Source organism: Mus musculus, chromosome 9 (assembly GCF_000001635.26).
Source record: "Mus musculus strain C57BL/6J chromosome 9, GRCm38.p6 C57BL/6J".
Lineage (NCBI taxonomy): Eukaryota > Metazoa > Chordata > Mammalia > Rodentia > Muridae > Mus > Mus musculus.
The window spans coordinates 88,955,501-88,980,093 of record NC_000075.6 but is presented as its reverse complement, the minus strand read 5'-3'; the positions used below and the strand labels follow the sequence as shown (position 1 = coordinate 88,980,093).

Genomic DNA, 24,593 nt, shown 5'->3' with positions numbered 1-24,593 from the left:
CTAGTGACAGGCTGCAGGTGGAACCAAGCAAGCAGACATGTCCAGGAAGACCCCTGAGTGTCTTGTGATAACCAAATCTTTCCCCTCAACAAAAGTACCTCTCCCTAGCTGTGAGGCCATCTGGCAATGTCCGGTCCATGGCAGCTTCCATTTCCAAATGGAACCCACAAATTCACAGAAATGCTTCCTTATATAAGTCCTCAGGGCCAGAGACCAATCACTGGATCAAAGTATGCAAACCACAAAAGATTCCCATCCATTCACCACATGAAGATACAAAGTGTCACACACAAGACTTCAAGGTGAGTAAATGAAGCCATGATTAGGTGGTATAATAATATTCCTGGGGAATATTTTATCCATACCAAGTACTGCCAAACCAATTAATAACAACTGAGTCTCCATATGCCAGAGCAATCAGGCCTATGACTGCATATTAAGAAACCGTGCCTCCATTCACACCCAATTTCTGTTTCTCTAATACTTATAAATATTTCATCTAAACTAAAAGACAGAAAGGTCAACTTACCATCTTGACACCAGAAAGCTAAGCTGAAAACCATGCGGTTTCCACCTCCATTTGCATTCATATTCTAATAATTTCTATTGATTTCTAAATAGGATTTTATATTATTTTATTTTTACACTTAAAATCACAACCCATATTCACTTTAATGTGCCATTTTGATTCATTTTGACAAGAGAAAAATATACATATGTTCTTTACACCGGGACAGAGCAGTAAGTGTAGCCGTTGTGGTGTAACTTAGAATGCTGGGAATCTTCATAAAGGACTTCATCTACCTTCATGTCATGCTCATCCACTGGGATCTGGGGACAGATCTGCTCTTTAAAAGCCAAAGCCATGGTGTAGGGCTTCACTTCCTGATGCTGTACACAGCGCTTCAGGTAGGTGTCATAGTACCCCTTACCCCGCCCCAGCCGGTTGCCATCTTTGTCAAACCCGAGGCCAGGAAGGAAGATGAGGTCAAGTCCACCTGTGGAAAACAGAAATGTACTTGGAGCATCAATGGTTACTTCATGACTGCTTCAGGATAGCATGTTATTTCTATTGACATCAATCATTTTCCCATTTTTTAAAAGAGTATATATATATATACAATCCTTGTGTAATCATGAAAAAAAAAAACAAGTTATACAAAGGAAATAATTCTTCAGCAATGTTGTTAGTCCTGCATCCATCCTTCCGCAGTCCTTTGGTGTGCCTCTATAGAAATGGCAGGTTCTTAGCCTTGTCCACATCAGTGAGAGGACGCTGTGGGCAGACCTCAGACCTTCCTTTAACTCTAGCATGTAGCTGATTCTCCACACCTCTCTGGTTCGGGAGCCAGTACCCTGGGATCATGACAGATGGAGGGATGTGAGAAGGCCAGGGAAGACAGAAAGGATGGAGCTATTCCACAGCTGTTAAGAGTATCATGCAGTCCACAAGGCCCACTCCTCTTCCATTCCCTCCCACTGACAGGCAAGGGTAGGCTCAGACTTAAAGCTTAGGTGTGGGGTGAGCACACTGACAGCACTGCTAGCATGGCAGACCATGGCTGGAAGCCAAGGGCTCTCAGCTCAGGATGCTAGAAGTAGGATGTTCTGATAGAATAGTGCTGGCATCAAGCAGCTGATGACTTCCTATGAGGTGAACCCCATTTCCTGTTCCTGCCACGTACATGTTCACCTTGCCTGCTGACTTCCCACACTGAGGAGCTCAGGTGCAGTCAGACCCAACCCGCTAAGCCTGCCTGCCTATTCCAAGGCCTGCTTGCTCAAAACAATTAAGAAGGTGAAGTCATTGATCTTTCCTTTCTATCCCTGCCCCATTAATTTATCTCTATAGGAATGGACAGTGTCCTGTGCATTTGGACCTTGCTGCCAAGGGTCTTCTTTACCTATCCAGAGCAACTAACTTAAAGTTCCTGTCTTCTAAACCTGTAACACATATATGTCCTATGATTTCTGCCTCTCCACATGTGAATAGGTGTTTTGTAAAATCTTCAGAGAGGACACAGAGTCCTTGCCTTCAAGAGATGACAGTTCATTTAAAATAACATGTAACATCAGGCTAAGATGACATCTCTATCAACTGTCCCAAAGCTACAGAAGCAAAGGCTCTAGAGACTCCAGTAGAGAATAAGTAAATTTAGCTGGGTGAGAAGTCCTGGTCATGGGGTATTTTGTCTTGACATGGGCTTTTTAAGAATGAGTCAAGAGTCAAGTTACATCCTGGAAGCCAAAAGAAGGGTAGCAGGATAGTGCGCAGGGAAGGGGCAAGCGGCAGTCTCATATGAGGCAGAAAGACCGGGGCAAGGAATAAGAGATGATAGATGTGCACTTTTCTCCAGAAGTGGAAGAACAAATGCCAGGACAAAGGTACATGGAGTTCTCAAAAAATTAATAGTGGAACTACCATACGATCTAGAAACCTTACTCGTAGGTGTTTACCCAAAAACACTGAAATCAGGATCTCAGCAGATCTTTACACTTCCATCTTCATGTTGAAGTGTACCCAATAGCCCAAAGGTAGAACAGCCGAAATGTCCACCAGAGTAACAACTGATCAAAACAAACAAATAACCAAAACCATGGCACATGCATATGGTAAGGTATTAATCTGCCACAAAATTGAAGAAAATTTTATAATAGTGGACATGGCTTGGTCTGCTTCTCCCTAGAGTCTGTCTTGTAGAGCTGAGTGTATATGTCTCTGTCGACTTGGCTGGAAAGCAATTTTCCTTGCAGGCCATAATTTTTTCCAAGCCATCCTTCATGCTTGAATTTTAATAGATTGCTAGAGCACAAAGACCCCGAAAAATGAGTACATTATCTTCAGACAGATCAATCCTGGCATGGCACCTCCGACTTCAATAACTCTAAGGTATATATATATTTGGATTAAAGAAGTGACATTATGAGTAAATCTATCCTCGCATGGCCACTAGTTAAACGTGAAATTCTCTAGCTATTAAGCAGAAGTGAGAATGGCCTTTCTGCTATTGGGTAACTCAGGGACCTGAAACTGCCCTGTAGAGGTCCTGGCATTCTACCTGGGACTCAGGCCTTTGAGTCCCTGCCCATAGAACTGCTTCCACCCAAATCCCTTCTACTATTTGTGCACTTGACTGTGGCCCCAGTTCCAGTACTTAGGACTTTGAAAGTCCTTTCTGGTATTTTCCCACTTCTGCTGTTTAGATCTTAGTGCTTTTCTGAATGTATACTGCATTCCTTACTGGCTTCACCCATCTGCTGTTGCCCCTGAAATTCTTTCTGTGGCTTGCCACCATCTTTTCTTCCTTTCTCTTCTCTTCTGCTGCCTGATACATGCGTGAGCACACACACACACACACACACACACACACACACACACACACTACATACACGCACATACATATGCACAACCTTACCTACCCTACCTACTTACCTATCTGGGACTCTTGACATTTCCATAACAGTACTTCTGAATGTCACCTTTCCCCAGTGAAGAAATCAGTGGGACAAGTAAATCAGGTGTGGGCTCAACAAGTTTCCCATGCCACATATACTAGAGCATGACCCCTAGACACACCCTAATGAACCACAAAAGCGAAGTTCAGTAGGAAGAACAGAAAAGCCTTCCTTCTTCACCCATATTCTTCCTACATGATTTACAATCAGCAAAGGCTCATTAACAGAAGACATTAGCATAGTGCCCACCATAATCCTGATTCCAGTTAACCCTTCCACTCTTGTCTCCCAAGCCTGGCTGGAATGAAATGTAACCAGGAGAGCTAATGAGCTCCACTCATCAGGATGGCAACAAGACCTTCAGGCAGAGGTCTCTGGGTGTTAGCCAGTTCTTCTGCACAGCCACACTTTATTGTTTATTTGTTCTTCCTGGGGAAGGTGTATTTCACAGTTCTCTTGCATTCGAAACTGCAAAGCTAACTTTTGGAGAACTGCACCAGCCTTATACCCTACATTTGTTCACAGTCTTTCTTCTTCCCCTTATTTGGTATTGCTCTGAAAGAGCAGCCTCCTCTGAAGGCAGCTGGTAAGGGGCAAGGACCATGCTATTTCCTAGCTGTGGGATCAAGGGTGAGTAGCCTTCCAGTCTGTGCTTTCGACATTACCACCTGCAAATCTGCTTGTTCGCCTGCTGTCACAAACATTAAATCAGATCATGCTTATGAGCTCTACTGCTAAGTACAGTCCAAGATAATTGCATTTATTTCTTTTTTTTCTTTTTTTTATTACGTATTTTCTTCAATTACATTTCCAATGCTATCCCAAAAGTCCCCCCCACCACTCCCCTACCCACCCATTCCCATTTTTTGGCCCTGGCATTCCCTTGTACTGGGGCATATAACGTTTGCCTGACCAATGGGCCTCTCTTTCCAGTGATGGCCGAGTAGGTCATCTTTTGATACATATGCAGCTAGAGTCAAGAGCTCTGGGGTACTGGTTAGTTCATAATGTTGTTCCTCCGATAGGGTTGCAGATCTCTTTAGTTCCTTGGATACTTTCTCTAGCTCCTCCATTGGGGGCCCTGTGATCCATCCAATAGTTGACTGTGAGCATCCACTTCTGTGTTTGCTAGGCCCCGGCCTAGTCTCACAAGGGACAGCTATATCACCGTCCTTGCAACAAAGGCTTGCTAGTGTATGCAGTGGTGTCATCGCTTGGAGGCTAATTATGGGATGGAACCCTGGATATGGCAGTCTCTAGATGGACCATCCTTTTGTCTCAGCTCCAGTCAAAATGGCTAAGATCAAAAATTCAGGTGACAGCAGATGCTGGCGAGGATGTGGAGAAAGAGGAACACTTCTACATTGTTGGTGGGATTGCAAGCTTGTACAACCACTCTGGAAATCAGTCTGGCGGTTCCTCCGAAAATTGGACATAGTACTACCGGAGGATCCAGCAATACCTCTCCTGGGCATATATCCAGAAGATGTCCCAACTGGTAAGAAGGACACATGCTCCACTATGTTCATAGCAGCCTTATTTATAATAGCCAGAAGCTGGAAAGAACCCAGATGTCCCTCAACAGAGGAATGGATACAAAAAATGTGGTACATTTACACAATGGAGTACTACTCAGCTATTAAAAAGAATGAATTCACGAAATTCCTAGGCAAATGGTTGGACCTGGAGGGCATCATCCTGAGTGAGGTAACCCAATCACAAAAGAACTCAAATGAAATGTACTCACTGATAAGTGGATATTAACCCAGAAACTTAGTATAGCGAGATATAAGGTACAATATGTAAAACATATGAAACTGAAGAAGAACGAAGATCAAAGTGTGGACACTTTGCTCATTCTTAGAATTGGAAACAATCACCCATGGAAGGAGTTACAGAGACAAAGTTTGGATAATTGCATGTATTATGAGAATTTCTCCTTTGAATTAAGAAATATGAGGCACTATTTCTTGAACTGGTGGAGAAAGGAATGAAGTTCCTCTAGAACTCCCAGTGAAATTGAGCAGAGCTTCTTACTTAAGTCTTCCCTTAGAGCTGACTGATGCATGTATTCCTCCTGCCTCAGGCTTCAGCCAAGAGAGCAAGAAAACTAGGAAAGCGTAGGTGAAGAGCCAGAGTTAGGTGTGTTGACTTTTTTTTCCTATAAAGAGCCAAGGGGCAAATAATTTAGGCTATGAGACACTGTGAACCATAGGTCAGTTTTGTACTGTGAAGACAGCCTTAAGCAATACTACATATATATGAATAACTAGCTATGCTCACTTACTAAAATAGGTAGAGGACCAGTCTTGATCCAGAGTCTACAGTTGCCATCCTGTCATGTGATATAGAAGGAGTTTCTGAAATAAGAACAGAGGTCAAAGGTGGACAGGGTAAGAACAACATCCCTTAGAGATGGCAAGAAGGTAACTGTTACAGTAAGGGACACACAGCGGATGGGAGCAAGCAGAGCTGTAGGGACACACAGGGGATGGGAGCAAGCAGAGCTGTAGGGACACACAGGGGATGGGAGCAAGCAGAGCTGTAGGGACACACAGGGGATGGGAGCAAGCAGAGCTGTAGGGACACACAGGGGATGGGAGCAAGCAGAGCTGTAGGGACACACAGCGGATGGGAGCAAGCAGAAGTGTGGACTCTTCACCAGCAACAGGAAGCCTAGGAAATAGGCTTTTAGAGAAGACAAAAGGGGACTTTATGCATGCTTTTTATTCACCCTAGTTCTGAGGATCTAGCTCACCCTTGGGAACATCATTTTCAATATGATAACAGCGATGTCTCTGACAACACCTTGAACACAGACTCCAGGGACAGAGGTCTCCACGATGGAGCCTGTTCAGCCACTGGACTGTCTCTGCACTGACCCTGAGAATGAGTGATGGAGCCCAAGAAATACACACAGCCCCTGCTCTGGGTTCAACAGGCACCATTCTTAGCATTCTTCACCTCCATTTAATTCTCTTTATCTTGTATTTCTTGATCACATCTTCTATATACTCTCCTTTAGGAGATTCGAAAATATGACTTAGTGCAGTCACCCCTCTGCACTAGGGCCAGGATTCTCATTTTGTGGTGCTGCTTGTACCATTCCTCCAGAAAGTTCAGCTGATTATTCCACTTTCTAAAATGCAGGCTTCTTCCTGGCTCTCCCTTGTTCAAAAGCATTTAACAGGACTGGGAATACAGCTCAGGTACAGAATGTTTACAGACTGTGAAAAGTCCTATGTTTAATCTTCAGCACTGCCTGAAAACAGACATGGTAAACCATATATGTAATCTGGGCCTGTAATTTTAGCAGGAGAATCAGGAATGCAAAGTCATCATTGGCTATATAGAGTTCAAGGCCATCCAGGGTTACATGAGAGCCTGTCTCGAAAAACACCAACAAGTACAAAAAGAAAGAAAGAAAGAAAGAAAGAAAGAAAGAAAGAAAGAAAGAAAGAAAGAAAGAAAGAAAGAGGAGGGGAGGGGAGGGGAGGGGAGGGGAGGGAGAGAGTGAGGGGAGGGAGAGAGTGAGGGAGGGAGGGAGGAAGCAAGCAAGCAAGCAAGCAAAAGAAAAGAAAAAATCCAAAAAGTGCATTTAGTAAGCATATCACCTTTAATGATAACATCCAAGACGTCTTTACTTGTCTATGCAAAACCTCCCCTAGTCTCCGGGCCATTACCCTCCACATCATTTCCCTTGTATTCCTGTGACATCAGTTACATCCATGGATCCATGTCTCAGAAGCCCACTTGTGATGGTCTGCCTGGGTATCTGTGTTCCAATCCCAAGGCCACCTCATCTGATATAGCAATGGTCATATAACGAGCCTTACTTAAGCTGCCATGCAGTTCTTTTGTCAAATCACTATGCAGTTAGCAGCTCTTGACCTGGAGTCCAATAAGCAGTGGGAATCCTTCCTTCCTTTCTTTTAGGATTCCTTATAGCTCAGCTCTCTCTAAAATGGAAGGATGAGAGTGAAGGACCTAATGACAGCCTGTGGCTCCTGACCATATCCATGTAGTCACCTGCTTTGATTACTATAGGAGACACCTGACTCTGAACTACAGAGCAGGGTCAAGAAGAGCAGGGTTCATGAGCTAACATTGGAGTAGTGTCCACCAATGCCCAGCACTCTCCTCTCCCCTTGGAATAAAAGTGGTGAGGAAAATTGCTACATCTATAGGCAGGCAGGAGGAGGGTGCAGACTGCTCTTCACACTGGAAAAGCAATTCAGAGAGCTCAAAGGATTCTTTAGAGTCACACAGTTCAAAGAGGGAGGTCAAGATTCAACATCTAAGCGGTCTCCACTGCTAATGGGTTCAAGTGTGGCTGTGCAAAGGGATGGGAGAAGCAGCCACGGGACAACTATGTTAGAGCCATGACGAATGCGAAAACACAGCTCTTCCCTCAAAAGGAATAAGGGATAAATTACTCCAAAGCCAAGTATCAGTGATCCTGAGCCAGGAATGTGGAGTCAAGCTATGCCAAATGCCATATTCAGGTGTATGGAGGTAAGAGTTTTGTGGAGAATTTATTAATTAGAGAACAAAAGAAGGTCATAAATCAAGGCATTTTCCAAATACATGGTGGGAGCATCAGATCGGCCAGTGACAGAAAAGCTGGGGAATTAGGAATAGGCTTCAGGTGGTATCTGGTGACACTCCTAGCCTTTGGGTTGGTGCAAGTTAGTAGTTTGTTAATACATTGTTACAAAAGGATTTTACTGGGCAATAATAATTGAGTTATAAATCTGCAGCATACCAACTCTCCACAATGACATAAACTCTAAACTTTGTAGAATTCTTGATACAAGTGAGGCTCTTTGTAGAAGAACTTCACTCAGTCCCCACCATTTTACTGAGAGATGGGCTGTGCAGGCTTCTAGACAGGCTACCAGGTTGAACTCTTAGCACTATCACATATCAACTATGAAACGTCAATCAAAACCACCTTCACCTAAAAACAAACACATTATGATGGCAAGTGTCCCTCACGTAGTAACATGAAATGTCAACTTAACGGCTGTATGCCTACTCTTGAAGTCATACAAGTGACTGCAGAGACTCAGACATGTCCATCAACCATGCTTTCAGGACACAAAGAATTGGAAATCCCAAACAAGACACAGTGCCAGTACCTCATGACAGCTCTTGTGATAAACTCAGAAATCAATACTTTGAACTCATACTGGCTGTGCTAGAGCAGACTGACATAGGATGCTTGCTCCTCAAGGGGAAAACAATGAAACACACATGAGATAATAAACAAAACCAATTAAGGGTTGCAATAAGACACAGTCCACTAATGATTTCAGGAATAAATGATTTTGAAAAATAATTTTTCTGGTCTAGCAAGATGGTTTAGGTGCTTGCCATCAAGCCACATGGTAGGAAGAGAACTGACTCTCCCCAAAATTGTTCTCTGACTCCATACAACACACACACACACACAAATGCAATACAAATTAAGAAAAAGAGAAACCCATAAACCCAGGAAGAACTAATCAACTAAATCACCTAATGAAAGCAGGTAATTAAAAATATTTACATCTCAAAGGCATTTTCACTCTGTCTCAACATGTACCAGTCTTTGGGAATCTTAGTGTAGAATCATATGCATCTGAAGACAGGATGGCCCCTGACTGCTCACTTTGACATTGTTAACATTCTTGCTTTGACACGGGCACCAAAGCTTGTATCAAAATACAGAATTAACATTCATCACCAGGGCACTAGGCCAACCATACAATACCAGGTAAAATGTACTCCTGGGTATAAGGGGACATTCTGCTAATGTCATGTGGATCACAGCATGAGAGTCTATCTATGCCTTCCATGAAAGCCTAAGTACATTATGAATGCAAGGCTTTATTTAATCCCATGAACATTGTGTTTAAATGAAGGAAGTAGTTACAGTCATGGACTGGGATCCATGAGATTTTCAGGGTTTTGTATCCCTGAAGAAATAATTAGATCAGGGCCATATATGTATAGTGGTAGAAATGGCGACCATGACTTCAGGCCAGCCAGCATCTGCCTTCACCCACTTTTGTGCATTTGTCTGTTACATGTCTCTTACAGGGGAAGAATTTCTGTGTTTCTGCCAAATCACTTCTCTCATGTAAACCCTGATGTCTCTCTGTGCCCTAACCTTCTTCTGCAGTCAATGGAGACAAGGATTTAGATTCTTCTGGGCAGAGCTGAAACACAGAAGAAACTTGAAGTGCATATGGTATAAGTGCTGAGTGTTTCTGCACAACAGCTTCTACCCTAGCATAGCAGCCTAAAAATTCCCAAGGCCAAAAGTCAACCTAAGATGGCCTGTGAAAACAGTCCCCTTCTCTCTGTAATGCCTGTGCCTTCCTGTGAGTCTGCCCCAGGAAGGATACATAGAAAAGTAACAGCCTCTGAGATGAAGAACTGGTGAACAGAAGGGCCTGCGTGAAAAGGGGACCGTACACCTTCACATCACTCCTTGTGAATATTTATCACATGGTTCACAGAGCCAGAAATGTGAAATTCTCTTAAATATCAACCTTCTGTGTGAATGCAAGAGCATAGGAGACTAGCAACCAGTCACGTGCACTGGCCTCCATACAGACAACACTGTAGAAACCACAATAACCAAGGGTTGTTAGAAACTTCTAAGTAACTGAAGCTCTCCTTGAAACCCAGCTTCTTCTTAAGATGGGATAAATACCAACTTTACAAAGTGACTAAGTAAATACATAAGGAAAGAATGTCAAAACTTAATAAAGTGTTCAATAAACGAAGGATTCTCTTACACTTATGGATATGAAAAAATGCCTATTCTTTGTTGACTCTTGATTCTTTTTTTCTTAAAAGAGTTATTTAGACTTTTGCACAAACCCCATCCAAGAGCAAGCCTAGCTCTCTACCACCACCTGCTGTCTGCTAGAAATGTACAGACAGGAGCCATCTACAAGAGATGCTCCAGCCAGGAGCAGAGCGTGAGCCATGCAGGCTCTCTGAAATGGTGGCTCTAGAAAGATGTGATGGGAAAGCACTGTGGCTACAAAGCACCTTTCCTTATACAGAGGATCCTCTGAGAAGTTTCTATAAGGAAATCAGGACCAATGGCACTGATACTTGATGCTCACTGTTAGTTATACTGCCCACTTCACAGACACATCCTTACATCACCTGCCCACACACCCCACAAGACACACTATCATCTGCTTTCTCCAAATGGGAAAATCAAGATTCAAAGACAGAATGTAATTTGACAAAGTCATATAGCCAGTGATGTCGAGACTCCAGGGCTGGGAAGGATGAGAGCCTCTTGCTGGAGGATAAGGCAGACAAAGAATATATACTAAATCTGCCATGGAAGCAAGCTAAGTCACATGGAATACAGCATCTATACTAGTCAGGCTTGGGCCACAGTGTGCACAGATGGCACACAAACTGAGAAAAGAAACTCATGAAAGGGGCCAGTAAAAGGACTGGCAACTTGTAAGTAGTAACTGCTAGGGAACACTGGCCATCCAACATCTTAGGCTGTGGGAGTAGGGAGAGTATGTCTATGGTGCCAGCAGGATGGCAGCTGGAACGGCTGCTGGGCAGGAGTGGGGGCACTGCACTAAAGTACAAAGTGTTAACCCTCCAGCTCACCCTTTAGTCTGTAATGTGTCACCCTTTATGGGCTTATAGCAATTGTTAAGTGAAAAGGACTGAGTCCAGTAAACGCTAACAAACATATCCAGCAATGTTTGAACATGGTGAGTATTAGTAGTTAGTTCTGGGCATGGAGATGGGTTGTTTTTAGTTTTTACTTTATGTCTCATCTTTATGATCAAAAAATACTGAGTTTTTGTTAGATTTATCTGGACAAAAATGACTGTCCCAATGGTGTAATGGAGTAGAGATGACTTTGACCCATAGCCATGGTAGCAAAATAAGAACAATAATGTAATGAAAGCAAGTTTACGGTAATGGTAACAGAGCTATTCCCCCCTTCCCTCATAGAAGGAGTAGAAGGAAGACTACAGGATCCTCATCTGGGATTCCGGCCATTACTCCTTCCCACAAATCGGTTGTGAGTGCTCTCAGGAGATGCTGCAGTATATAACAAGAGGGGAGGTTAACTGAAAATGGAACTCTGTGACAGAGTCTGCACACCATCTTCTGTGATGGGGTAGGACTTCGCAGTGATGCAGCTGTTGCGTTTGGGGGCTACCCACTCTTCTGAAAGTAACCCCTTACCCACGTTCCTATAAACAAACTCATGGGTTTACCATGATGGTCTAGGGTGGATTTATTGTTACGGCTACATCTGGGTTAAGTTATTGCTGTTTCACACCTTCCCAAGGAAAGTTAACACAAAACAGAGCACACATATTTCCTTTTAGTAAATGTCTGTGTGTGTGTATGTATGTATGTATGTATGTATGTATGTATGTATGTATAGTGTGCTTGCATGTAATATATGTGTGTGTTTGAATGCTCTAAAATTCTAGTCTTAGGACAAAACTTCAAAGCATGTTATTTTCTTAAGCACTTAAAAATGTAATTATATCTTGGTTAACACATTATCTGAAAATATGATATGATATTAAGATAACAAGTAACAATAATCCAACATTATTTGATTAGACAGCATGACCATCTCTCTATGCCTCTGAACAGCAATCGTAACTATATATGAAAGATACATAGCTGGTTGCCAAGAGCCAAAGTGGGAAGAGGTGAACCAATTCTGTGTGGGTGTGGGGAAAAAACAGTGTACAGCTATTTTCTTTTAGTAAATGCATATATGTATGTATGTATGTATGTATGTATGTATGTATGTAATGTGCATGCGTATGCACCCCTTCAGGCACATTTTGTGCACCTAAGGGTATGCCCGAGAAGGACATCTAATGTTCTCTCACTCTCTGCTTGATTCTTCTGAGGTAGAGTCAAGCACGAGGGATCCTCTGGTCTCCACATTCCCACAGCACTGGAATGGCATGCCTGGCTTTTTTCTTGGGTGCTGGGAAGTTATACTTGGCTATACCTGAGGCTTGGGAGGCAAGCACTCTTTCCCACTGAGCCATCTCCAAGGCCTCAGATTCTTCAACTACACCGGTTTGAACCCACAGCCTCCCCACCAAATACGGTTATAAAGATTCACTGGAACCCAGCCACACCTTACTTTGGCCACTAAAATGGAACAGCCAGTCCCTGAACATGCATATCAGCCACTAAGGCCCAGATCCTCACTACCTGCTCTTTCACAGTGAAGAGTGCCAGCCCTTGCCTTGGGCATCTCCCTTAGGGCTTAAGGACAGAGGAAAATCAATCCTTCAGTTCATCCTATCTTAGAAGATTTAAAAAGAATATTAAGGAAGGGGAAGATCAAATTATTTTCAGTACAAAAAAAAGTTCAGAGATGGTATTATCTTAATCCAAATGGCATTCCTTTGTGTTATTTTGGCACTGAGTTTGGGGGAGACACACTACCATTCATAGTCAAATGAATGATATTCATGTATTTTATTGTCCAAACAGGAAAATAAAAGTGGGAAGAAGTGAAAGATTTTCCTATGCTTTTTCTCTAACTTGAGTCTCCTCTGGTTATGTAACGTTAAAAAAAATAAAAGGAAAGAAAGAAGAAAGGAAGGGAGGAAGGGAAGGATAGAAAGAGAGAAAGAGGGAAAGAGGGAAAGAAAGAAAAAGGAAGGGAGAGAAAAAGAGAGAAAGAAAACTTCAATTTCTCAGATGTATTTCAAATCTAAGTTAAAGATTCTTACAACTTTAAGGTTAACTTTTTCTGTGTGACATAATCGAGAAATAAGCAGAGAACCACAGAAAGATAAGTTCTGCGCAACCCCACTTACGCATATGTAACGCAGTCAAATTCAGAAAGGAAAGATCACTTCTCAGCCTTTTGGCTAAGATCAAGTGCAGAAAGGAAAGAAGAACTGTGGTTGCCTGGGGCTGGGGCAAGAGTGTCATCTCTCAGTGCACAGTTTCAGGTCCCCAAATGGAAATCTTAAGAGAGCTGTTGCACAGCAGAATGTTCTTAGCACTGCTGGACTGGGTGTTTCAGAAAGGTAAATGTGCACTTTATACTACATGCTTCTCTACAATAATAACGAGAAACAACTATGATAGGAGAGGAAGAGAAGAACTGGGGCTCTGGCAGAGTGAGTGGTTCCCTGGCCCGTGTAAAACCACCAGCATCAGCCACAGGCATCAGGAATGAATCAATTAAAATGTGCCTTACTCTAGAGCAGTGGTTCTCAACCCATGGGTTGCAACCCCTTGGGATGAATGGAATGACCCTTTCACAAGGGTTACCTCAGGCCGTTGGAAAACAGATATTCATATTATGACTCATAACAGTAGCAAAATTGCAGTTTCGAAGGAGCAATGAAAATAATCTATGGTTGGTGTCAGCACAGCATGAGGAACTGTATCAGAGGGACTCAGCATAGGATGGTTGAGAAGCTCTGCTATAGAGTAATGAAGAGCATCTCTCGTAGGTGCAGGGTAAGTAAGGGTGCCTTTGCAGCTCTGTCTATCTATCTACGTTGTACACAAGGAGCTCACAAAGTCCTTATTCTAATCAGTTACAGTGCTGCCCAGTTCCCCAGCTTCAGAGTTGAGCAAGAAACGGCTCGATGGCTTCCACCACTTCTTTTACCCAGATGTTTGACACTTGAAAGCTGGGCAGTCTCTCTAGGTAAGCCAATGCAACTAAACTCACAGTCTGTTTCTCCTGCTTGCCCTTCTCTTGCATGTATAGGAGGCCTCAGAGCTTACTGACATGAGCTATGTGCCATCACAACTCCAATTGCTGTAAATCGAAGAAAAAGGAAGTCAGTGCTTTGACATAGTATCACCTAGGTCTCTATCATCCTTTCCCACGATTCATGTGTGTTATTTTCACTCCAGCTAGCCTTGCTATCTGTTTCAATACGCCTTCTTCTGGTGGATAAAAAACTTTCATCTCGAAACCCTTAATACACCATAAAAGCAGCTGACAAGAAGGGAAGGAGAAAAAAATTCACAAAGCTTTTTTATTTATCAGAAATTCAATACAATCAAGTCAATAACTAGTCATTATTAATAATTCTATAAATATGCTAGCCTCATCCAAGGAACTATAAGAACATGGGACAGGTATTTGCCAACAAAGTACTAACAACTTGCTTAGCTAAAACCACACCCAAGAAGTTGAGTGTAAGGAAAACCTAAACCGTAATAGATGGAGTAGTACATGTGCCAAGGCAATAAACAGAAAGGAGATCATGGTACCCCACTGACAAGTGCTTAAGTCCAGGAAAATGACATTAAGGAAGTGGGTGCTGGAATAACAGAACTTACAGGGGTCTGGAAGAGGGACTGCAATGGCCTGTGCTTCAAAATAAAATAAACAAAAGCACAGATTTGGGGAGATTGCCATATGTTTGGGGACAGTGATAAGTGCCTCTCAAAAAGAAGAAAGAACTAAATGGTTTGTATGATTTTGCTCCAATGCACTGGATAAGGCTATGAGTGGACAGAATGTGGGAATCATTCAGGTGTCACACAAGTACTGGCACTGGTGTCACATGAGCTCTATGGTCAAAGCAAGCACAGAATGGTTTTCAAAGGTCACTTTCCCATGTAGCAACCCCTTCTCCAGCTAGCTGCTTTCAGATACTGGTAGCATCTTATTCATCATGACTGAACTGCTGTCTGCACACCCAAACAAATGGAACAGCATTTGCCTCTTTTTCCTCCATAAGTGGGGCATCTACTCTGGATTATCCTTTTTTGATCTCCATGATTTGGGTACCTATTTTTAATCAGTTCTGAAAATGGAGAGTCTTAGAAACAAAAACACTTGGCTTAGCTTCACCGTTCACTGTGTGACGTTGATGAATCGTTTCCCACAGAGGCCCATTCCCTTACCTCCAGGTAAAAACCTGACTTGGGTGGTCTCCAGCTGACCCCACTTCAGTGATTAAATGACTAAGGAACACACACATGTGAAGACTGTGGACGAAGGCACTGCTTTAGTCTGTACATCTGCGAAACACTGACTCTGCTGGGCTTGGAGAAAGGTATGCAATTCATCCAACACAGCCTCGAGAAATCCAGTTTGCACACCTCCTTTTGAAAACTGTTAATCAAGGATAAACATTTTTAATAAAACCAAAGCATCAATGTTTGCTTCCATGAAATTTAAGAAATAATGTACAATGATAATAATTCTGAAATTCCTTCAGAGATTCCTATTCTATTTAAAAACTTGAGACTATGCTGGTATGTTTCTCTATACAATAGGGGAAATAACACTTTATTATATAATGGAGTAATCAGCTATGGTGGCATGTGTTTAATCACAGCTCTGGGGAGCCTAGGGTAAAAAGAATGGTGACTCCCAAACTAATCAGAGCTATCTAGTAAAACAAACAAATAAACAAAAAAACCTAATATTCCCTCTGTCTCTCTCTGTTTCTCTCTGTCTCCCTGAATATATGTGTGTGTGTATACATTACATAAGAAGTATATACATACTATATAAGAAGGAAAAGCCCACCTTTAGTATTAACAAGTATAAGCTGGCTAAAATCACTTAACAATACACTAAAGGAACTGTGCAGAGTAAGGTGAGAGGCACATGGACTCATGGAAGATACTATGCTAAGAATTCTGTTGACTCTTTGGACCTGTTTTTATCTTATTACCCAGTAATCCTATTCGATATACCATCTTTACAATAAAAATAAACAAAGTTTCTGACAGAAGAACAAATATACCAAAACATTCTTACTAACTCTTTAAAACCCTTTAAAATTTGAAAATGTAAAAATTTATTTTATTATTTTTAGTTATGTATAGGCATGTGCACATGAATACAGATGCCCAGGTAGGAAGGAAGAGGAAGTCAGATCCTCTGGAGCCAGAGCTGCCTGATGCAGGTACTGGAAACTGAGCTTAGATCTTCTACAATAATATTACCTTCTCTTAACTGCCAAACCAGTTCTCCAGACCCAGAAAAATGTAAATTTCAAATCCACCAGAATGCACACAGCTATGCTGAGACATTTAGGGGCAACTCTCCATTGGGATGCCCATGGCTACACTTGGGTATACACTGTCATTGTCCTAAGCAAATCTGTCTCTGTCTGTCTCTCTCTCCCCTTCTGCCGCTCCACCCCACTCTTTCAACACTAGTGTTTAAATGTATATTAAATTTTTTTCTTAATAAATTCCAACTCTGCACCACACAAACTGAATGTGGCAATAACATGTCTGTATTCCTAGCCCTCAGGATGTGGAGACAGAAAGAACAGAAGTTAAGTTCATTACTGACTTGCCCAGGGACTTCATCCCTTCAGTGAGGAATCACCTCCAAGGTACTGTTCATAATTGAGATTCCTTGTAAAGATGTACCTGGCCTTGGAAAGAGGGGATCTTTCTTCACATGAGCTACCAGTAGCCTCAAGGGAAACATAATGCAAGTGATCTAGACCAAAATAGAGGATTTCTATATATTGCCATCAAATTTGATCTAAAAATTGGAGCAGGGTCTTAACAAAAGATAGTTTTCTCTGTGTGTCTTTTTCTGTCTCTGTCTCTCGGGCTCTCTGTCTATATGTCTCTCTCTCTGTGTCTGTCTCTGCTTCTCTCTCACACACACAAATCAAGTTTAATAATGGCTTGGTTTTCCTTCATTTAGCTGCTTTTGTTCAAACCTCTCCAGTTTCTTCCTCTAGGACCAGAAAGAACAGTGATCCCTTCTTGACTATTAGAAAGTCAGACTGATGACATATAACCTGATTGTTGACTATGACTTGACTTGGGGAAAATGAATTCTACTTTTTGTGTCTTGCCATGGGACAAATGTGGGTTGGCGAGAGAAAGAAGGCAAGAGAAGGTCAGAGAGGACTATAACTTGAGGCCTTCCTTTTAGCCCCAACATTGCTTATCTGACTGTCCTATCCATGAACCCCAAATTAAAGGCCAAAGAGTAAAGATTCAGGAGAGGGCATCAATAAGAAACTGTAAAAATCCAGGAAAGGGTAGGAAGAAGATTTTAGCCTCTGTAAGGTTTAGCTTAGTAACCCAGCCTTTTAGATCATGAGCACACCCTTATGGAAAAGTCTCTACCTCATGCTAGAGGTACAAAAAGGATCCTTCCAGGTCATCATCTGTCCTCACTTCAATACCTGTCCCTTGTATTGAATGACAGACTCAAAACTGAAATCATGAAACATGTACAGAAACAAATACTAGTAATTTATTCATTAAAGTTGAAACAAAATATCTGCAACTCTGGAAAGACAAGTTTCATGTTTGTAAAAGGAAATGCCAAGTGCTGATAACCATTCTCGTGGGAGCCAAGGTTCTCTCTGGTCCGTAGTGTTACTTGAGGAGAAAGAGCATTTCCCAGATCTGTCCTGTCATCTGCAGAAAAGTCAGCCAGCCAGATTTGGGTTCAAACTTCTTTATGAAGCCATCTTCCTATGAGAACAAATTGAACATTTAAAAATCGGTGGGATAATCTCTCTGCTCTCTCTACCTGTAATCATTACATTTTCAATATGTTCTCTACTCCAAGGCTAAACTCCTTGAGAAACCTTTAGAAACACTGCCCAATAGAAATGTAGTTTCGCCTACATGTGCTAATATTACTTCTTTTGCTTTGTAGCCACATATTGAGAAATCTCTTAGTCAATCTTCTTTTGCTGTAAAGAGACATCATGACCAAGGCAGCTCTTATGAAAGGAAGCAATTAATTGGGGGCTTACTTTTGGTCTCAGAGGTTAGTCCATTATCATCGTCATGATGCACAGTGGCACACAGGCTGCTAAGACCTATATTCTTATCTGATCCATAGGCAGAGACAGAGATAGAGAGAGACAAACAGACAGACAGACAGACAGACAGACACAGATTTTGGAATTGGCCTGGGCTTTTGGGAAACCTCAAAGCCCAACCCTTACTAACACACTTCCTCCAACAAGGCCACACCTCTTAATCCTTCTAATCCTTTTGAATGATGCCACTCCCTGATGTCTAAGCATTCAAATATGAGCCTATGGGGACCATTCTGATTCAAACCACCAGAAGAGAAAAAGAAAAAAAGTAATAATTTGAAAACAATATGAAACTGAATGTATATTAAGTATTTGAATATTCTTTCAGTGTGTAGAGAGTATGAAATCATGTTTGAGATGTTATATTCTGTTTTGCCTATCAGATATTCAAAATCCAAAGAGTAGTATTTCCTCTTCACTCAAAGTAGCTTTGTTTTTGGTGCTCATTGGCTATAAGTTCTAGGGAAAGGAATTTTCTCTTTTTCTTCTCTTTATCTTTCAATTGCTTAGGACTGAAAAATATATTTATACTCATATTTACATCTATAAACTGTATTCCCCTGAGAATTATAAGGACTCATAGTAAATCCAAACTAAACCAATGTACTTGAGCCTTAGAAAATGTTATTTCCACTATAATTACTTTTGAGACAAGCCTTTTTCTTTTAACTAGGAAAACCCAAGCTGGTAGAAATAATTCAAGTCTTTGAATACACACACACACAAACACACGCATATATACCAATAAATTGTAGCACACTGTAAAAACATTCTTAGAACTTAAAATCTATAATTCTATGTTGGTTGGAAATTACTTCCACCTTATATTAATTCCTATTTTATCTAGTGATAAAACTCAGGCTCAGGGGGGCAAAGTTACCTAAGCTAACAGAACTCATTGTGTGGTAGCATACTGTGGTTTGGGTACTTGTGAGGCAGACAGGGGGCTTTCTGTAAGCAAGTCTTGACCACACAGTGAGTTCTGAGCCAGCCTGCGATACAAAGCTAACTGTGCCACAAAGTAAAAAAGATAACATAATTCTTTGCCTGGATGGAGTCTGGGATGCAAATATTATACTTCTTTTCATTCCCTATATTCCCAAACAAACACAAGAAAGACTACAAACACTTATTTATTTTTGTTGTTTTCAGACAGGATCTTATGTAGCCCAGGCCAGCCTAGAAGTCACCAAGTAGCAAGAAATGACCTTTGACCTTTGAATCTTCTGTCTCTACCTCCTAGCCCTGGGATTACAGCCATGTTCCATTGTGCTGGATTCAGGCAGTGATAGACCCTAAGACCTTGTACACAGTAAGCAAGTACTCTACCAACTGAGGAATATCCCCAGACTGTTCTTGCACATTCTCTGCATCACCACCCTGATATTTTTATGTTTATCTAGCAAAAAATTGCTCTGCATCTTGTAAGCTCCCAGATTAAAGGTCCCCAAATATCTATACTGTAATGGGAGTAATGCAGAAACAGTGAATCAGATGCAGCTCCTTTAAAGTCAGAGGACTCTGGAAATCTCTGAAGATCTTGAAATTAATAGTTGTGGAATCATCAGCAAACCAGGGGAATCATCACCAGTCAGGGGAATTTCCCATGTGAATGAATAATTGACCAAGAAAGTGTCTGCCTGCTGTGCTCAGGGTCAGCTGTGGTACACATGATGCCATGTCCCAACAGAAGAAGACATTGCTCATTCTCCTGTTTCCTCTTCTCCTAACCTTACAGTCTCACGAATTTCCCACAGTCTCAGGTATTTAGACATTTCTTGTTTGCTTTCCAGGAATATTAATATTCTTATAGCCAATAGGTAAAGTGGTAGCCTCTAAAATGATCTATTAACAGGACAGCTAATTATTGGGCAGTTAACATGCTAACTTGTTAAATATGTTCAACTTCTAAGGTAAAGGAAAAGAAAAAGCTAAATAAAGATTAAAAAGTTGAAATATATGCTTATATGTACATAGGAAGATAAATAGATAGATAGATAGATAGATAGATAGATAGATAGATAGATAGATAGATAGATGACAGATAATAAAAAGAACTGCAAGCCAGGAAAAAAATGATTTATCAGGAAACAGTTTATTCATTCAAATGTAAGAAAAAGTAATCAGGCCTTAATAGTTGAAAGAGAATTTCACTAAAGCTTAAATCATTAAGTATATGGGGAAACATTTTAAATTAAAAGCAAGTAAGCAATTTTGTATTTCAATGCATTGAGGTAAAAATATTTTTCAGTTAGGTTCTTCTAAAACTATTTTCTTTAGCAATGCTATTATATAAAAGTAAGTATATAGATAAGGATTTATTGTTACAATAGTAATGTAGCAATAAGCAAGAAATGCCCAGTCTGATTATTTCTTGGAATAGTGATAACTTGTTAAATTGGGCTCCTCTGGTTTTGAGAAAACATAAAGCATAAAATAATACACCAAGCTGCTGTGGCTTAACTACCTTCCAAAGCTCATGTTGAGTCTTAATTGCTATTTTGATAACATTGAGTTGGAATCTTTAAGAGATACTTTGGTCATGGGAGTACCCCCTCCATAGCCAAATGTTGACTATTAACTGAAGAATGATTTTATTAGGAAAGGTGTGGTCCGCCCTCTATCTTTCCTCCCCCATCGCTTCCTTTTCTTCCTACCTCATTTCCTGTGTACTTCTCTTATATTTCAGCAAGAGGGCTCTTAACAGATGCAGCCCATCAGTGCTGGTGCCCTTGGATGCCAGCACTCTCAGACTCCCTAAACGACTTTTTTTTTCTTATAATTTACTGTGTGAGATATAGCCTTACAAAGCAGACTGGCACATAGTACAACAATAATCCCAAAAGTTTAAAACCTCTGTATTTTTTTTTGAAATCTATGAGAAGATATACCATCACTTCTCTAGAGATCATTCATTCCAGAGCTGTTTTTTGTGAGCTGGGGCTAGAGTTCAATGGTGGAGCATGTGCTTAGCAGCCACAGGTCCTGACTACGGATACCGTTAGAAATCCCTTTACTGAGATGGATGGTTAATCAGTCATCTGTACACCTCTGCATATTCACTCTGCCCATTCACTTTGTCACTAACTAACAACACTGTTATTTAAATCAAGAAGAAAGAAAATGGGAGGGTAGGGAGGGAAGGAAAAGGGAATAGGACCTCTTAGCTTAACTCTTACAACTCTCAATATTCTGCTTACTTCCAAGGGACCAATTTGGTGTATGCTACTTCTAAAAGGGATTTCTGTTCGTACCTAGGGTAGTTTTAAAAATTATATTTCAACTTCTTGGGACTTCCCATGTGGTCCCCATACTTACACAATTCTATTTACATAGTCACAAACTACTGTGATGAGAAAGTATTCTAGTTTTTTAGTACAGGTATTATTGTCTTCATTTTATTGTGTTTATACTATATTATTACATCATGCTATATTATGTTATACACATTACATAGGAAGTCTGAATCTTGGAGTACTTCCTAGGTAATTTACCTTAGGTTATGCCTCTAATAAGTAGGAAAATTCAGAGTTCAAGCCTCAGATTTCTATGTCAGTTCCTGAAAGCAATAGCTATGTGCAAGGTACTTTCTGTACAATGGGGCCGATGCTGAGCATGAATGATACAGCGTTGTGTATAAAGGTATAGTCCCTCACCCCTGTGGAGCTAATGAACAAGAACTCTTCTTTATTCCATAAAAGACACAGAAAAAGTGTTTCATTAAAGAGTATGGAAGTAGGAAAGTCACTTGAATCAAACTAAAGCATGGTTTCCAAAGGGTGAGACACTGAGTTTCATCTTCGGTGCATTCTTAGTTTTTGTGATAGGTCTTGCCCACACTTGGTCTTGAAATTACCCTGTGCTCAAGCAGTGTTCCTCTAGTCTTTGCCTTTGAGTAGCTGAGACTACAGACACCCAGCTACTAAAATGTATCCCAGTAGCTTTAGGAACTATCTTTTCCTCTGAAATGCTGATGATAGGGGGAAAATCATATTAATCTTCTACCAGGCATTATGATTTCAACCATGCACTTCAAACTGGTAAAGGAGACTGGAGAAAATAATAGTAAATGTAGAAGATTAAGAAAAACAGTATAATCACATACATAAAATAAATGTATAAATCTTATTTTAAAAAGCCTTAAAAAACATTTCAAGTATAGGCCATTGGAAATGACCCAGGGGATTTTTGTTTTGTTTAATTTTAACTCAGAGTATCTAAAAATAAGGCATACAAACAGACTGAAGTCCTTTGATTGTTACTTTCTTGTTTGTTTTAATTAGTAAGGAAACTCTTCATTCCTATTCTTCACTAGAAAAAAAATATATATAGTCATCACACATACCCAACCTCCATTCTGCCGTATCCATTCTCCTGTGTTATTCATTATGAATTCTGCCACAAAACTGGAAACTTGTTTGTAAGCACATACATCCAGGGCAATCTGCTCTTGTGGAAGTTTTTTGAGGAGAACACCCCCAAAGGCAAATATAGTCACAATCCTTCCCCAGTTAATGATGCCATCTTCAAACTCTTTTTCCATCACTTGGTTGAATATTATTCTGGCGGTATCTATGGATTCCACGTGAAAGTCATCCAAGTATGACTTCAGATTCTTTTCAACTTCCTTCTGAACGGAGAAAGCAACTCTTTGTAGCACTCTGCATGCTTGGCTTGGAGCCGACTCAAAGGCGGGTACCTGTAGCACATACTGAAGGTAGTGCTCAGCCAGGGAGTGGATATGCATGAGCTCAGACTCAGCCATCTTCCCTGGCAGAGCTGACTGCAGCTGTCCACCTAGAGGCCAAGGAGGCAAAGACTGCAAAGATAGGTCTTGTCAGGGGAGGAACCCTAATCATATCTGGAGGCTGTTGGAATTTCTGTTTGCATCATGTCACAGCGTCCTTCCTTCTCGTCACTTATGTGCATGGGCGGTCTGTGAAAGCCAAAGTTCAGACTGTGAAGGAGGAAAATGTTTCAGAGCAACACACCACTTCCTCTTCCTCTTCTGATTCAGTTTAAAAGTCAAAAATGAGAGGATGTGGAGAAACAAGATCCCTCTAAGTAGGTGGGAACTAGAGGCCCTTCAAAGTCACTCTGGCAGTAGTACACTTGAGAAGTAGATAGACCAGGTTAAGAGGAGACAAAGTTAGCTCTTTTCGTCAATTTAGAATTTCTGATAGAAAACGATCCGGCTATAAACCCAACTCAGTACATACTTCATTTTAAGTATTCATTTACTTTTTTCGTTGGACTTGCCTGAGAGTATGTATATGTATCACGTGCCTGGAAACCCACAGAACCGAGAAGAGGGGGTCAGATCCCTTAGAACATGAGTAAGAGGCAGCCTGGTGTAAGCGCTGAGACGAAACCTGGGATCCCCTGAAACAGCAGCAAGTGTTCTTAATTCCTGAGTCACTCACCTCTCTAGTCCTTAAAACATTTTCTTATATCACATACATTATCCATTATCTGGGTTAGAAATCATGGGAGAAATTAGGAGTACTGACATAAGAGTCATAGTGCCTTGTTGCAGTTGTAGACAAATCCTTCTTCCTGTTTATTGTGGCTTTGGCTTGAACTTGAAAAAGGAAGCCATCGAGACTGACTTTAGAGGCGTGGGGTGAAGCTAAAGGAGATGACCTAAATACTGCTCCTGCTACTGTGTCTGTGAGATGTAGGTGCTTCATGATGCTCTCTTCATTCTGTCATGAAGGAATGAGGATTTGGCTTCTCACGTACCCCCGGACCTAGTGAGTACAGAACTTCCAGAGTCCACAATTTGAAGTTAAGAGAAAATATATCATTTTGTTGAGCTTTGATAAGCAACTCTGAGAGCTTAGTGGAGATTGTGAATCAGTGGTTAAGGCAACATTGAAACTTTGAATTGCATCTTAAGTCCCCTCACCTAAGCATGTAGCAGTGAAAGCAGCTGCTGAATGCATGGAGATGAGGAGCTATGCTTGCCTGAAGAGTCAGTGGTGGAGAAATAGAAACAATTCACATCCTTAGAAATATCAACTGTTTCCTCCTCCCGTTTTCCTCCTTCATACATGCAACGACTTCGATTCTTTGCATCAGCATCTTATGAGCAACGGCAAACACAGAAGAGAAATTCATTTACAACTTGTATTTATGAACCGTTACTATAAAGTTGAGAAGGGAGGGAGAGAGGCTGCTCAGAGTGCAGGGAAATAGAAACTTGTGGTAGATGTGGAAACACACAACAGTCATTGATTCAAAGCTAGCTGACCTGTCTTAAACCTACCACCAACTGCATTAGAGGCCACAGGCCCCACTGCCTGTTTCCATTCA

General features: G+C 41.2%; 1 protein-coding gene and 1 long non-coding RNA gene across 4 annotated transcripts; both read right to left on the bottom strand.

The window, feature by feature from the left end:
* Positions 1-618: 618 nt before the first annotated feature.
* Gm51716 lies at positions 619-16,166 on the bottom strand. 3 transcript variants are annotated; one of them, XR_003948406.1, is made up of 2 exons: positions 15,364-16,166; positions 619-998 (listed from the first exon to the last, which is right to left on the bottom strand). It is a non-coding gene; the product is annotated as a predicted gene, 51716 (long non-coding RNA). The 3 variants fall into 3 exon arrangements; XR_003948407.1 differs by lacking the exon at positions 15,364-16,166 and adding an exon at positions 5,744-6,142; XR_003948408.1 differs by lacking the exon at positions 15,364-16,166 and adding an exon at positions 3,434-3,853.
* Positions 16,167-17,677: 1,511 nt separating this feature from the next.
* On the bottom strand, positions 17,678-23,174 carry Bcl2a1a (B cell leukemia/lymphoma 2 related protein A1a). Its single transcript, NM_009742.3, has 2 exons — positions 22,624-23,174; positions 17,678-17,922 (listed from the first exon to the last, which is right to left on the bottom strand). The coding sequence occupies exons 1-2, from the start codon at positions 23,041-23,043 to the stop codon at positions 17,824-17,826; spliced, it is 519 nt and encodes a 172-aa protein (NP_033872.1). The 5' UTR covers positions 23,044-23,174; the 3' UTR covers positions 17,678-17,823.
* Between the last annotated feature and the right edge of the window lie 1,419 nt (positions 23,175-24,593).

What these genes read in the sequence shown, in the direction of transcription:
- Bcl2a1a (NM_009742.3), bottom strand. Translation starts at nt 23,043, where the DNA reads ATGGCTGAGTCTGAGCTCATGCATATCCACTCCCTGGCTGAGCACTAC. An exon ending in TACGGCAGAATGGAGGTTGG is followed by an intron (nt 17,923 to 22,623) that starts GTATGTGTGATG and finishes TTGTTCTCATAG; the next exon opens with GAAGATGGCTTCATAAAGAA.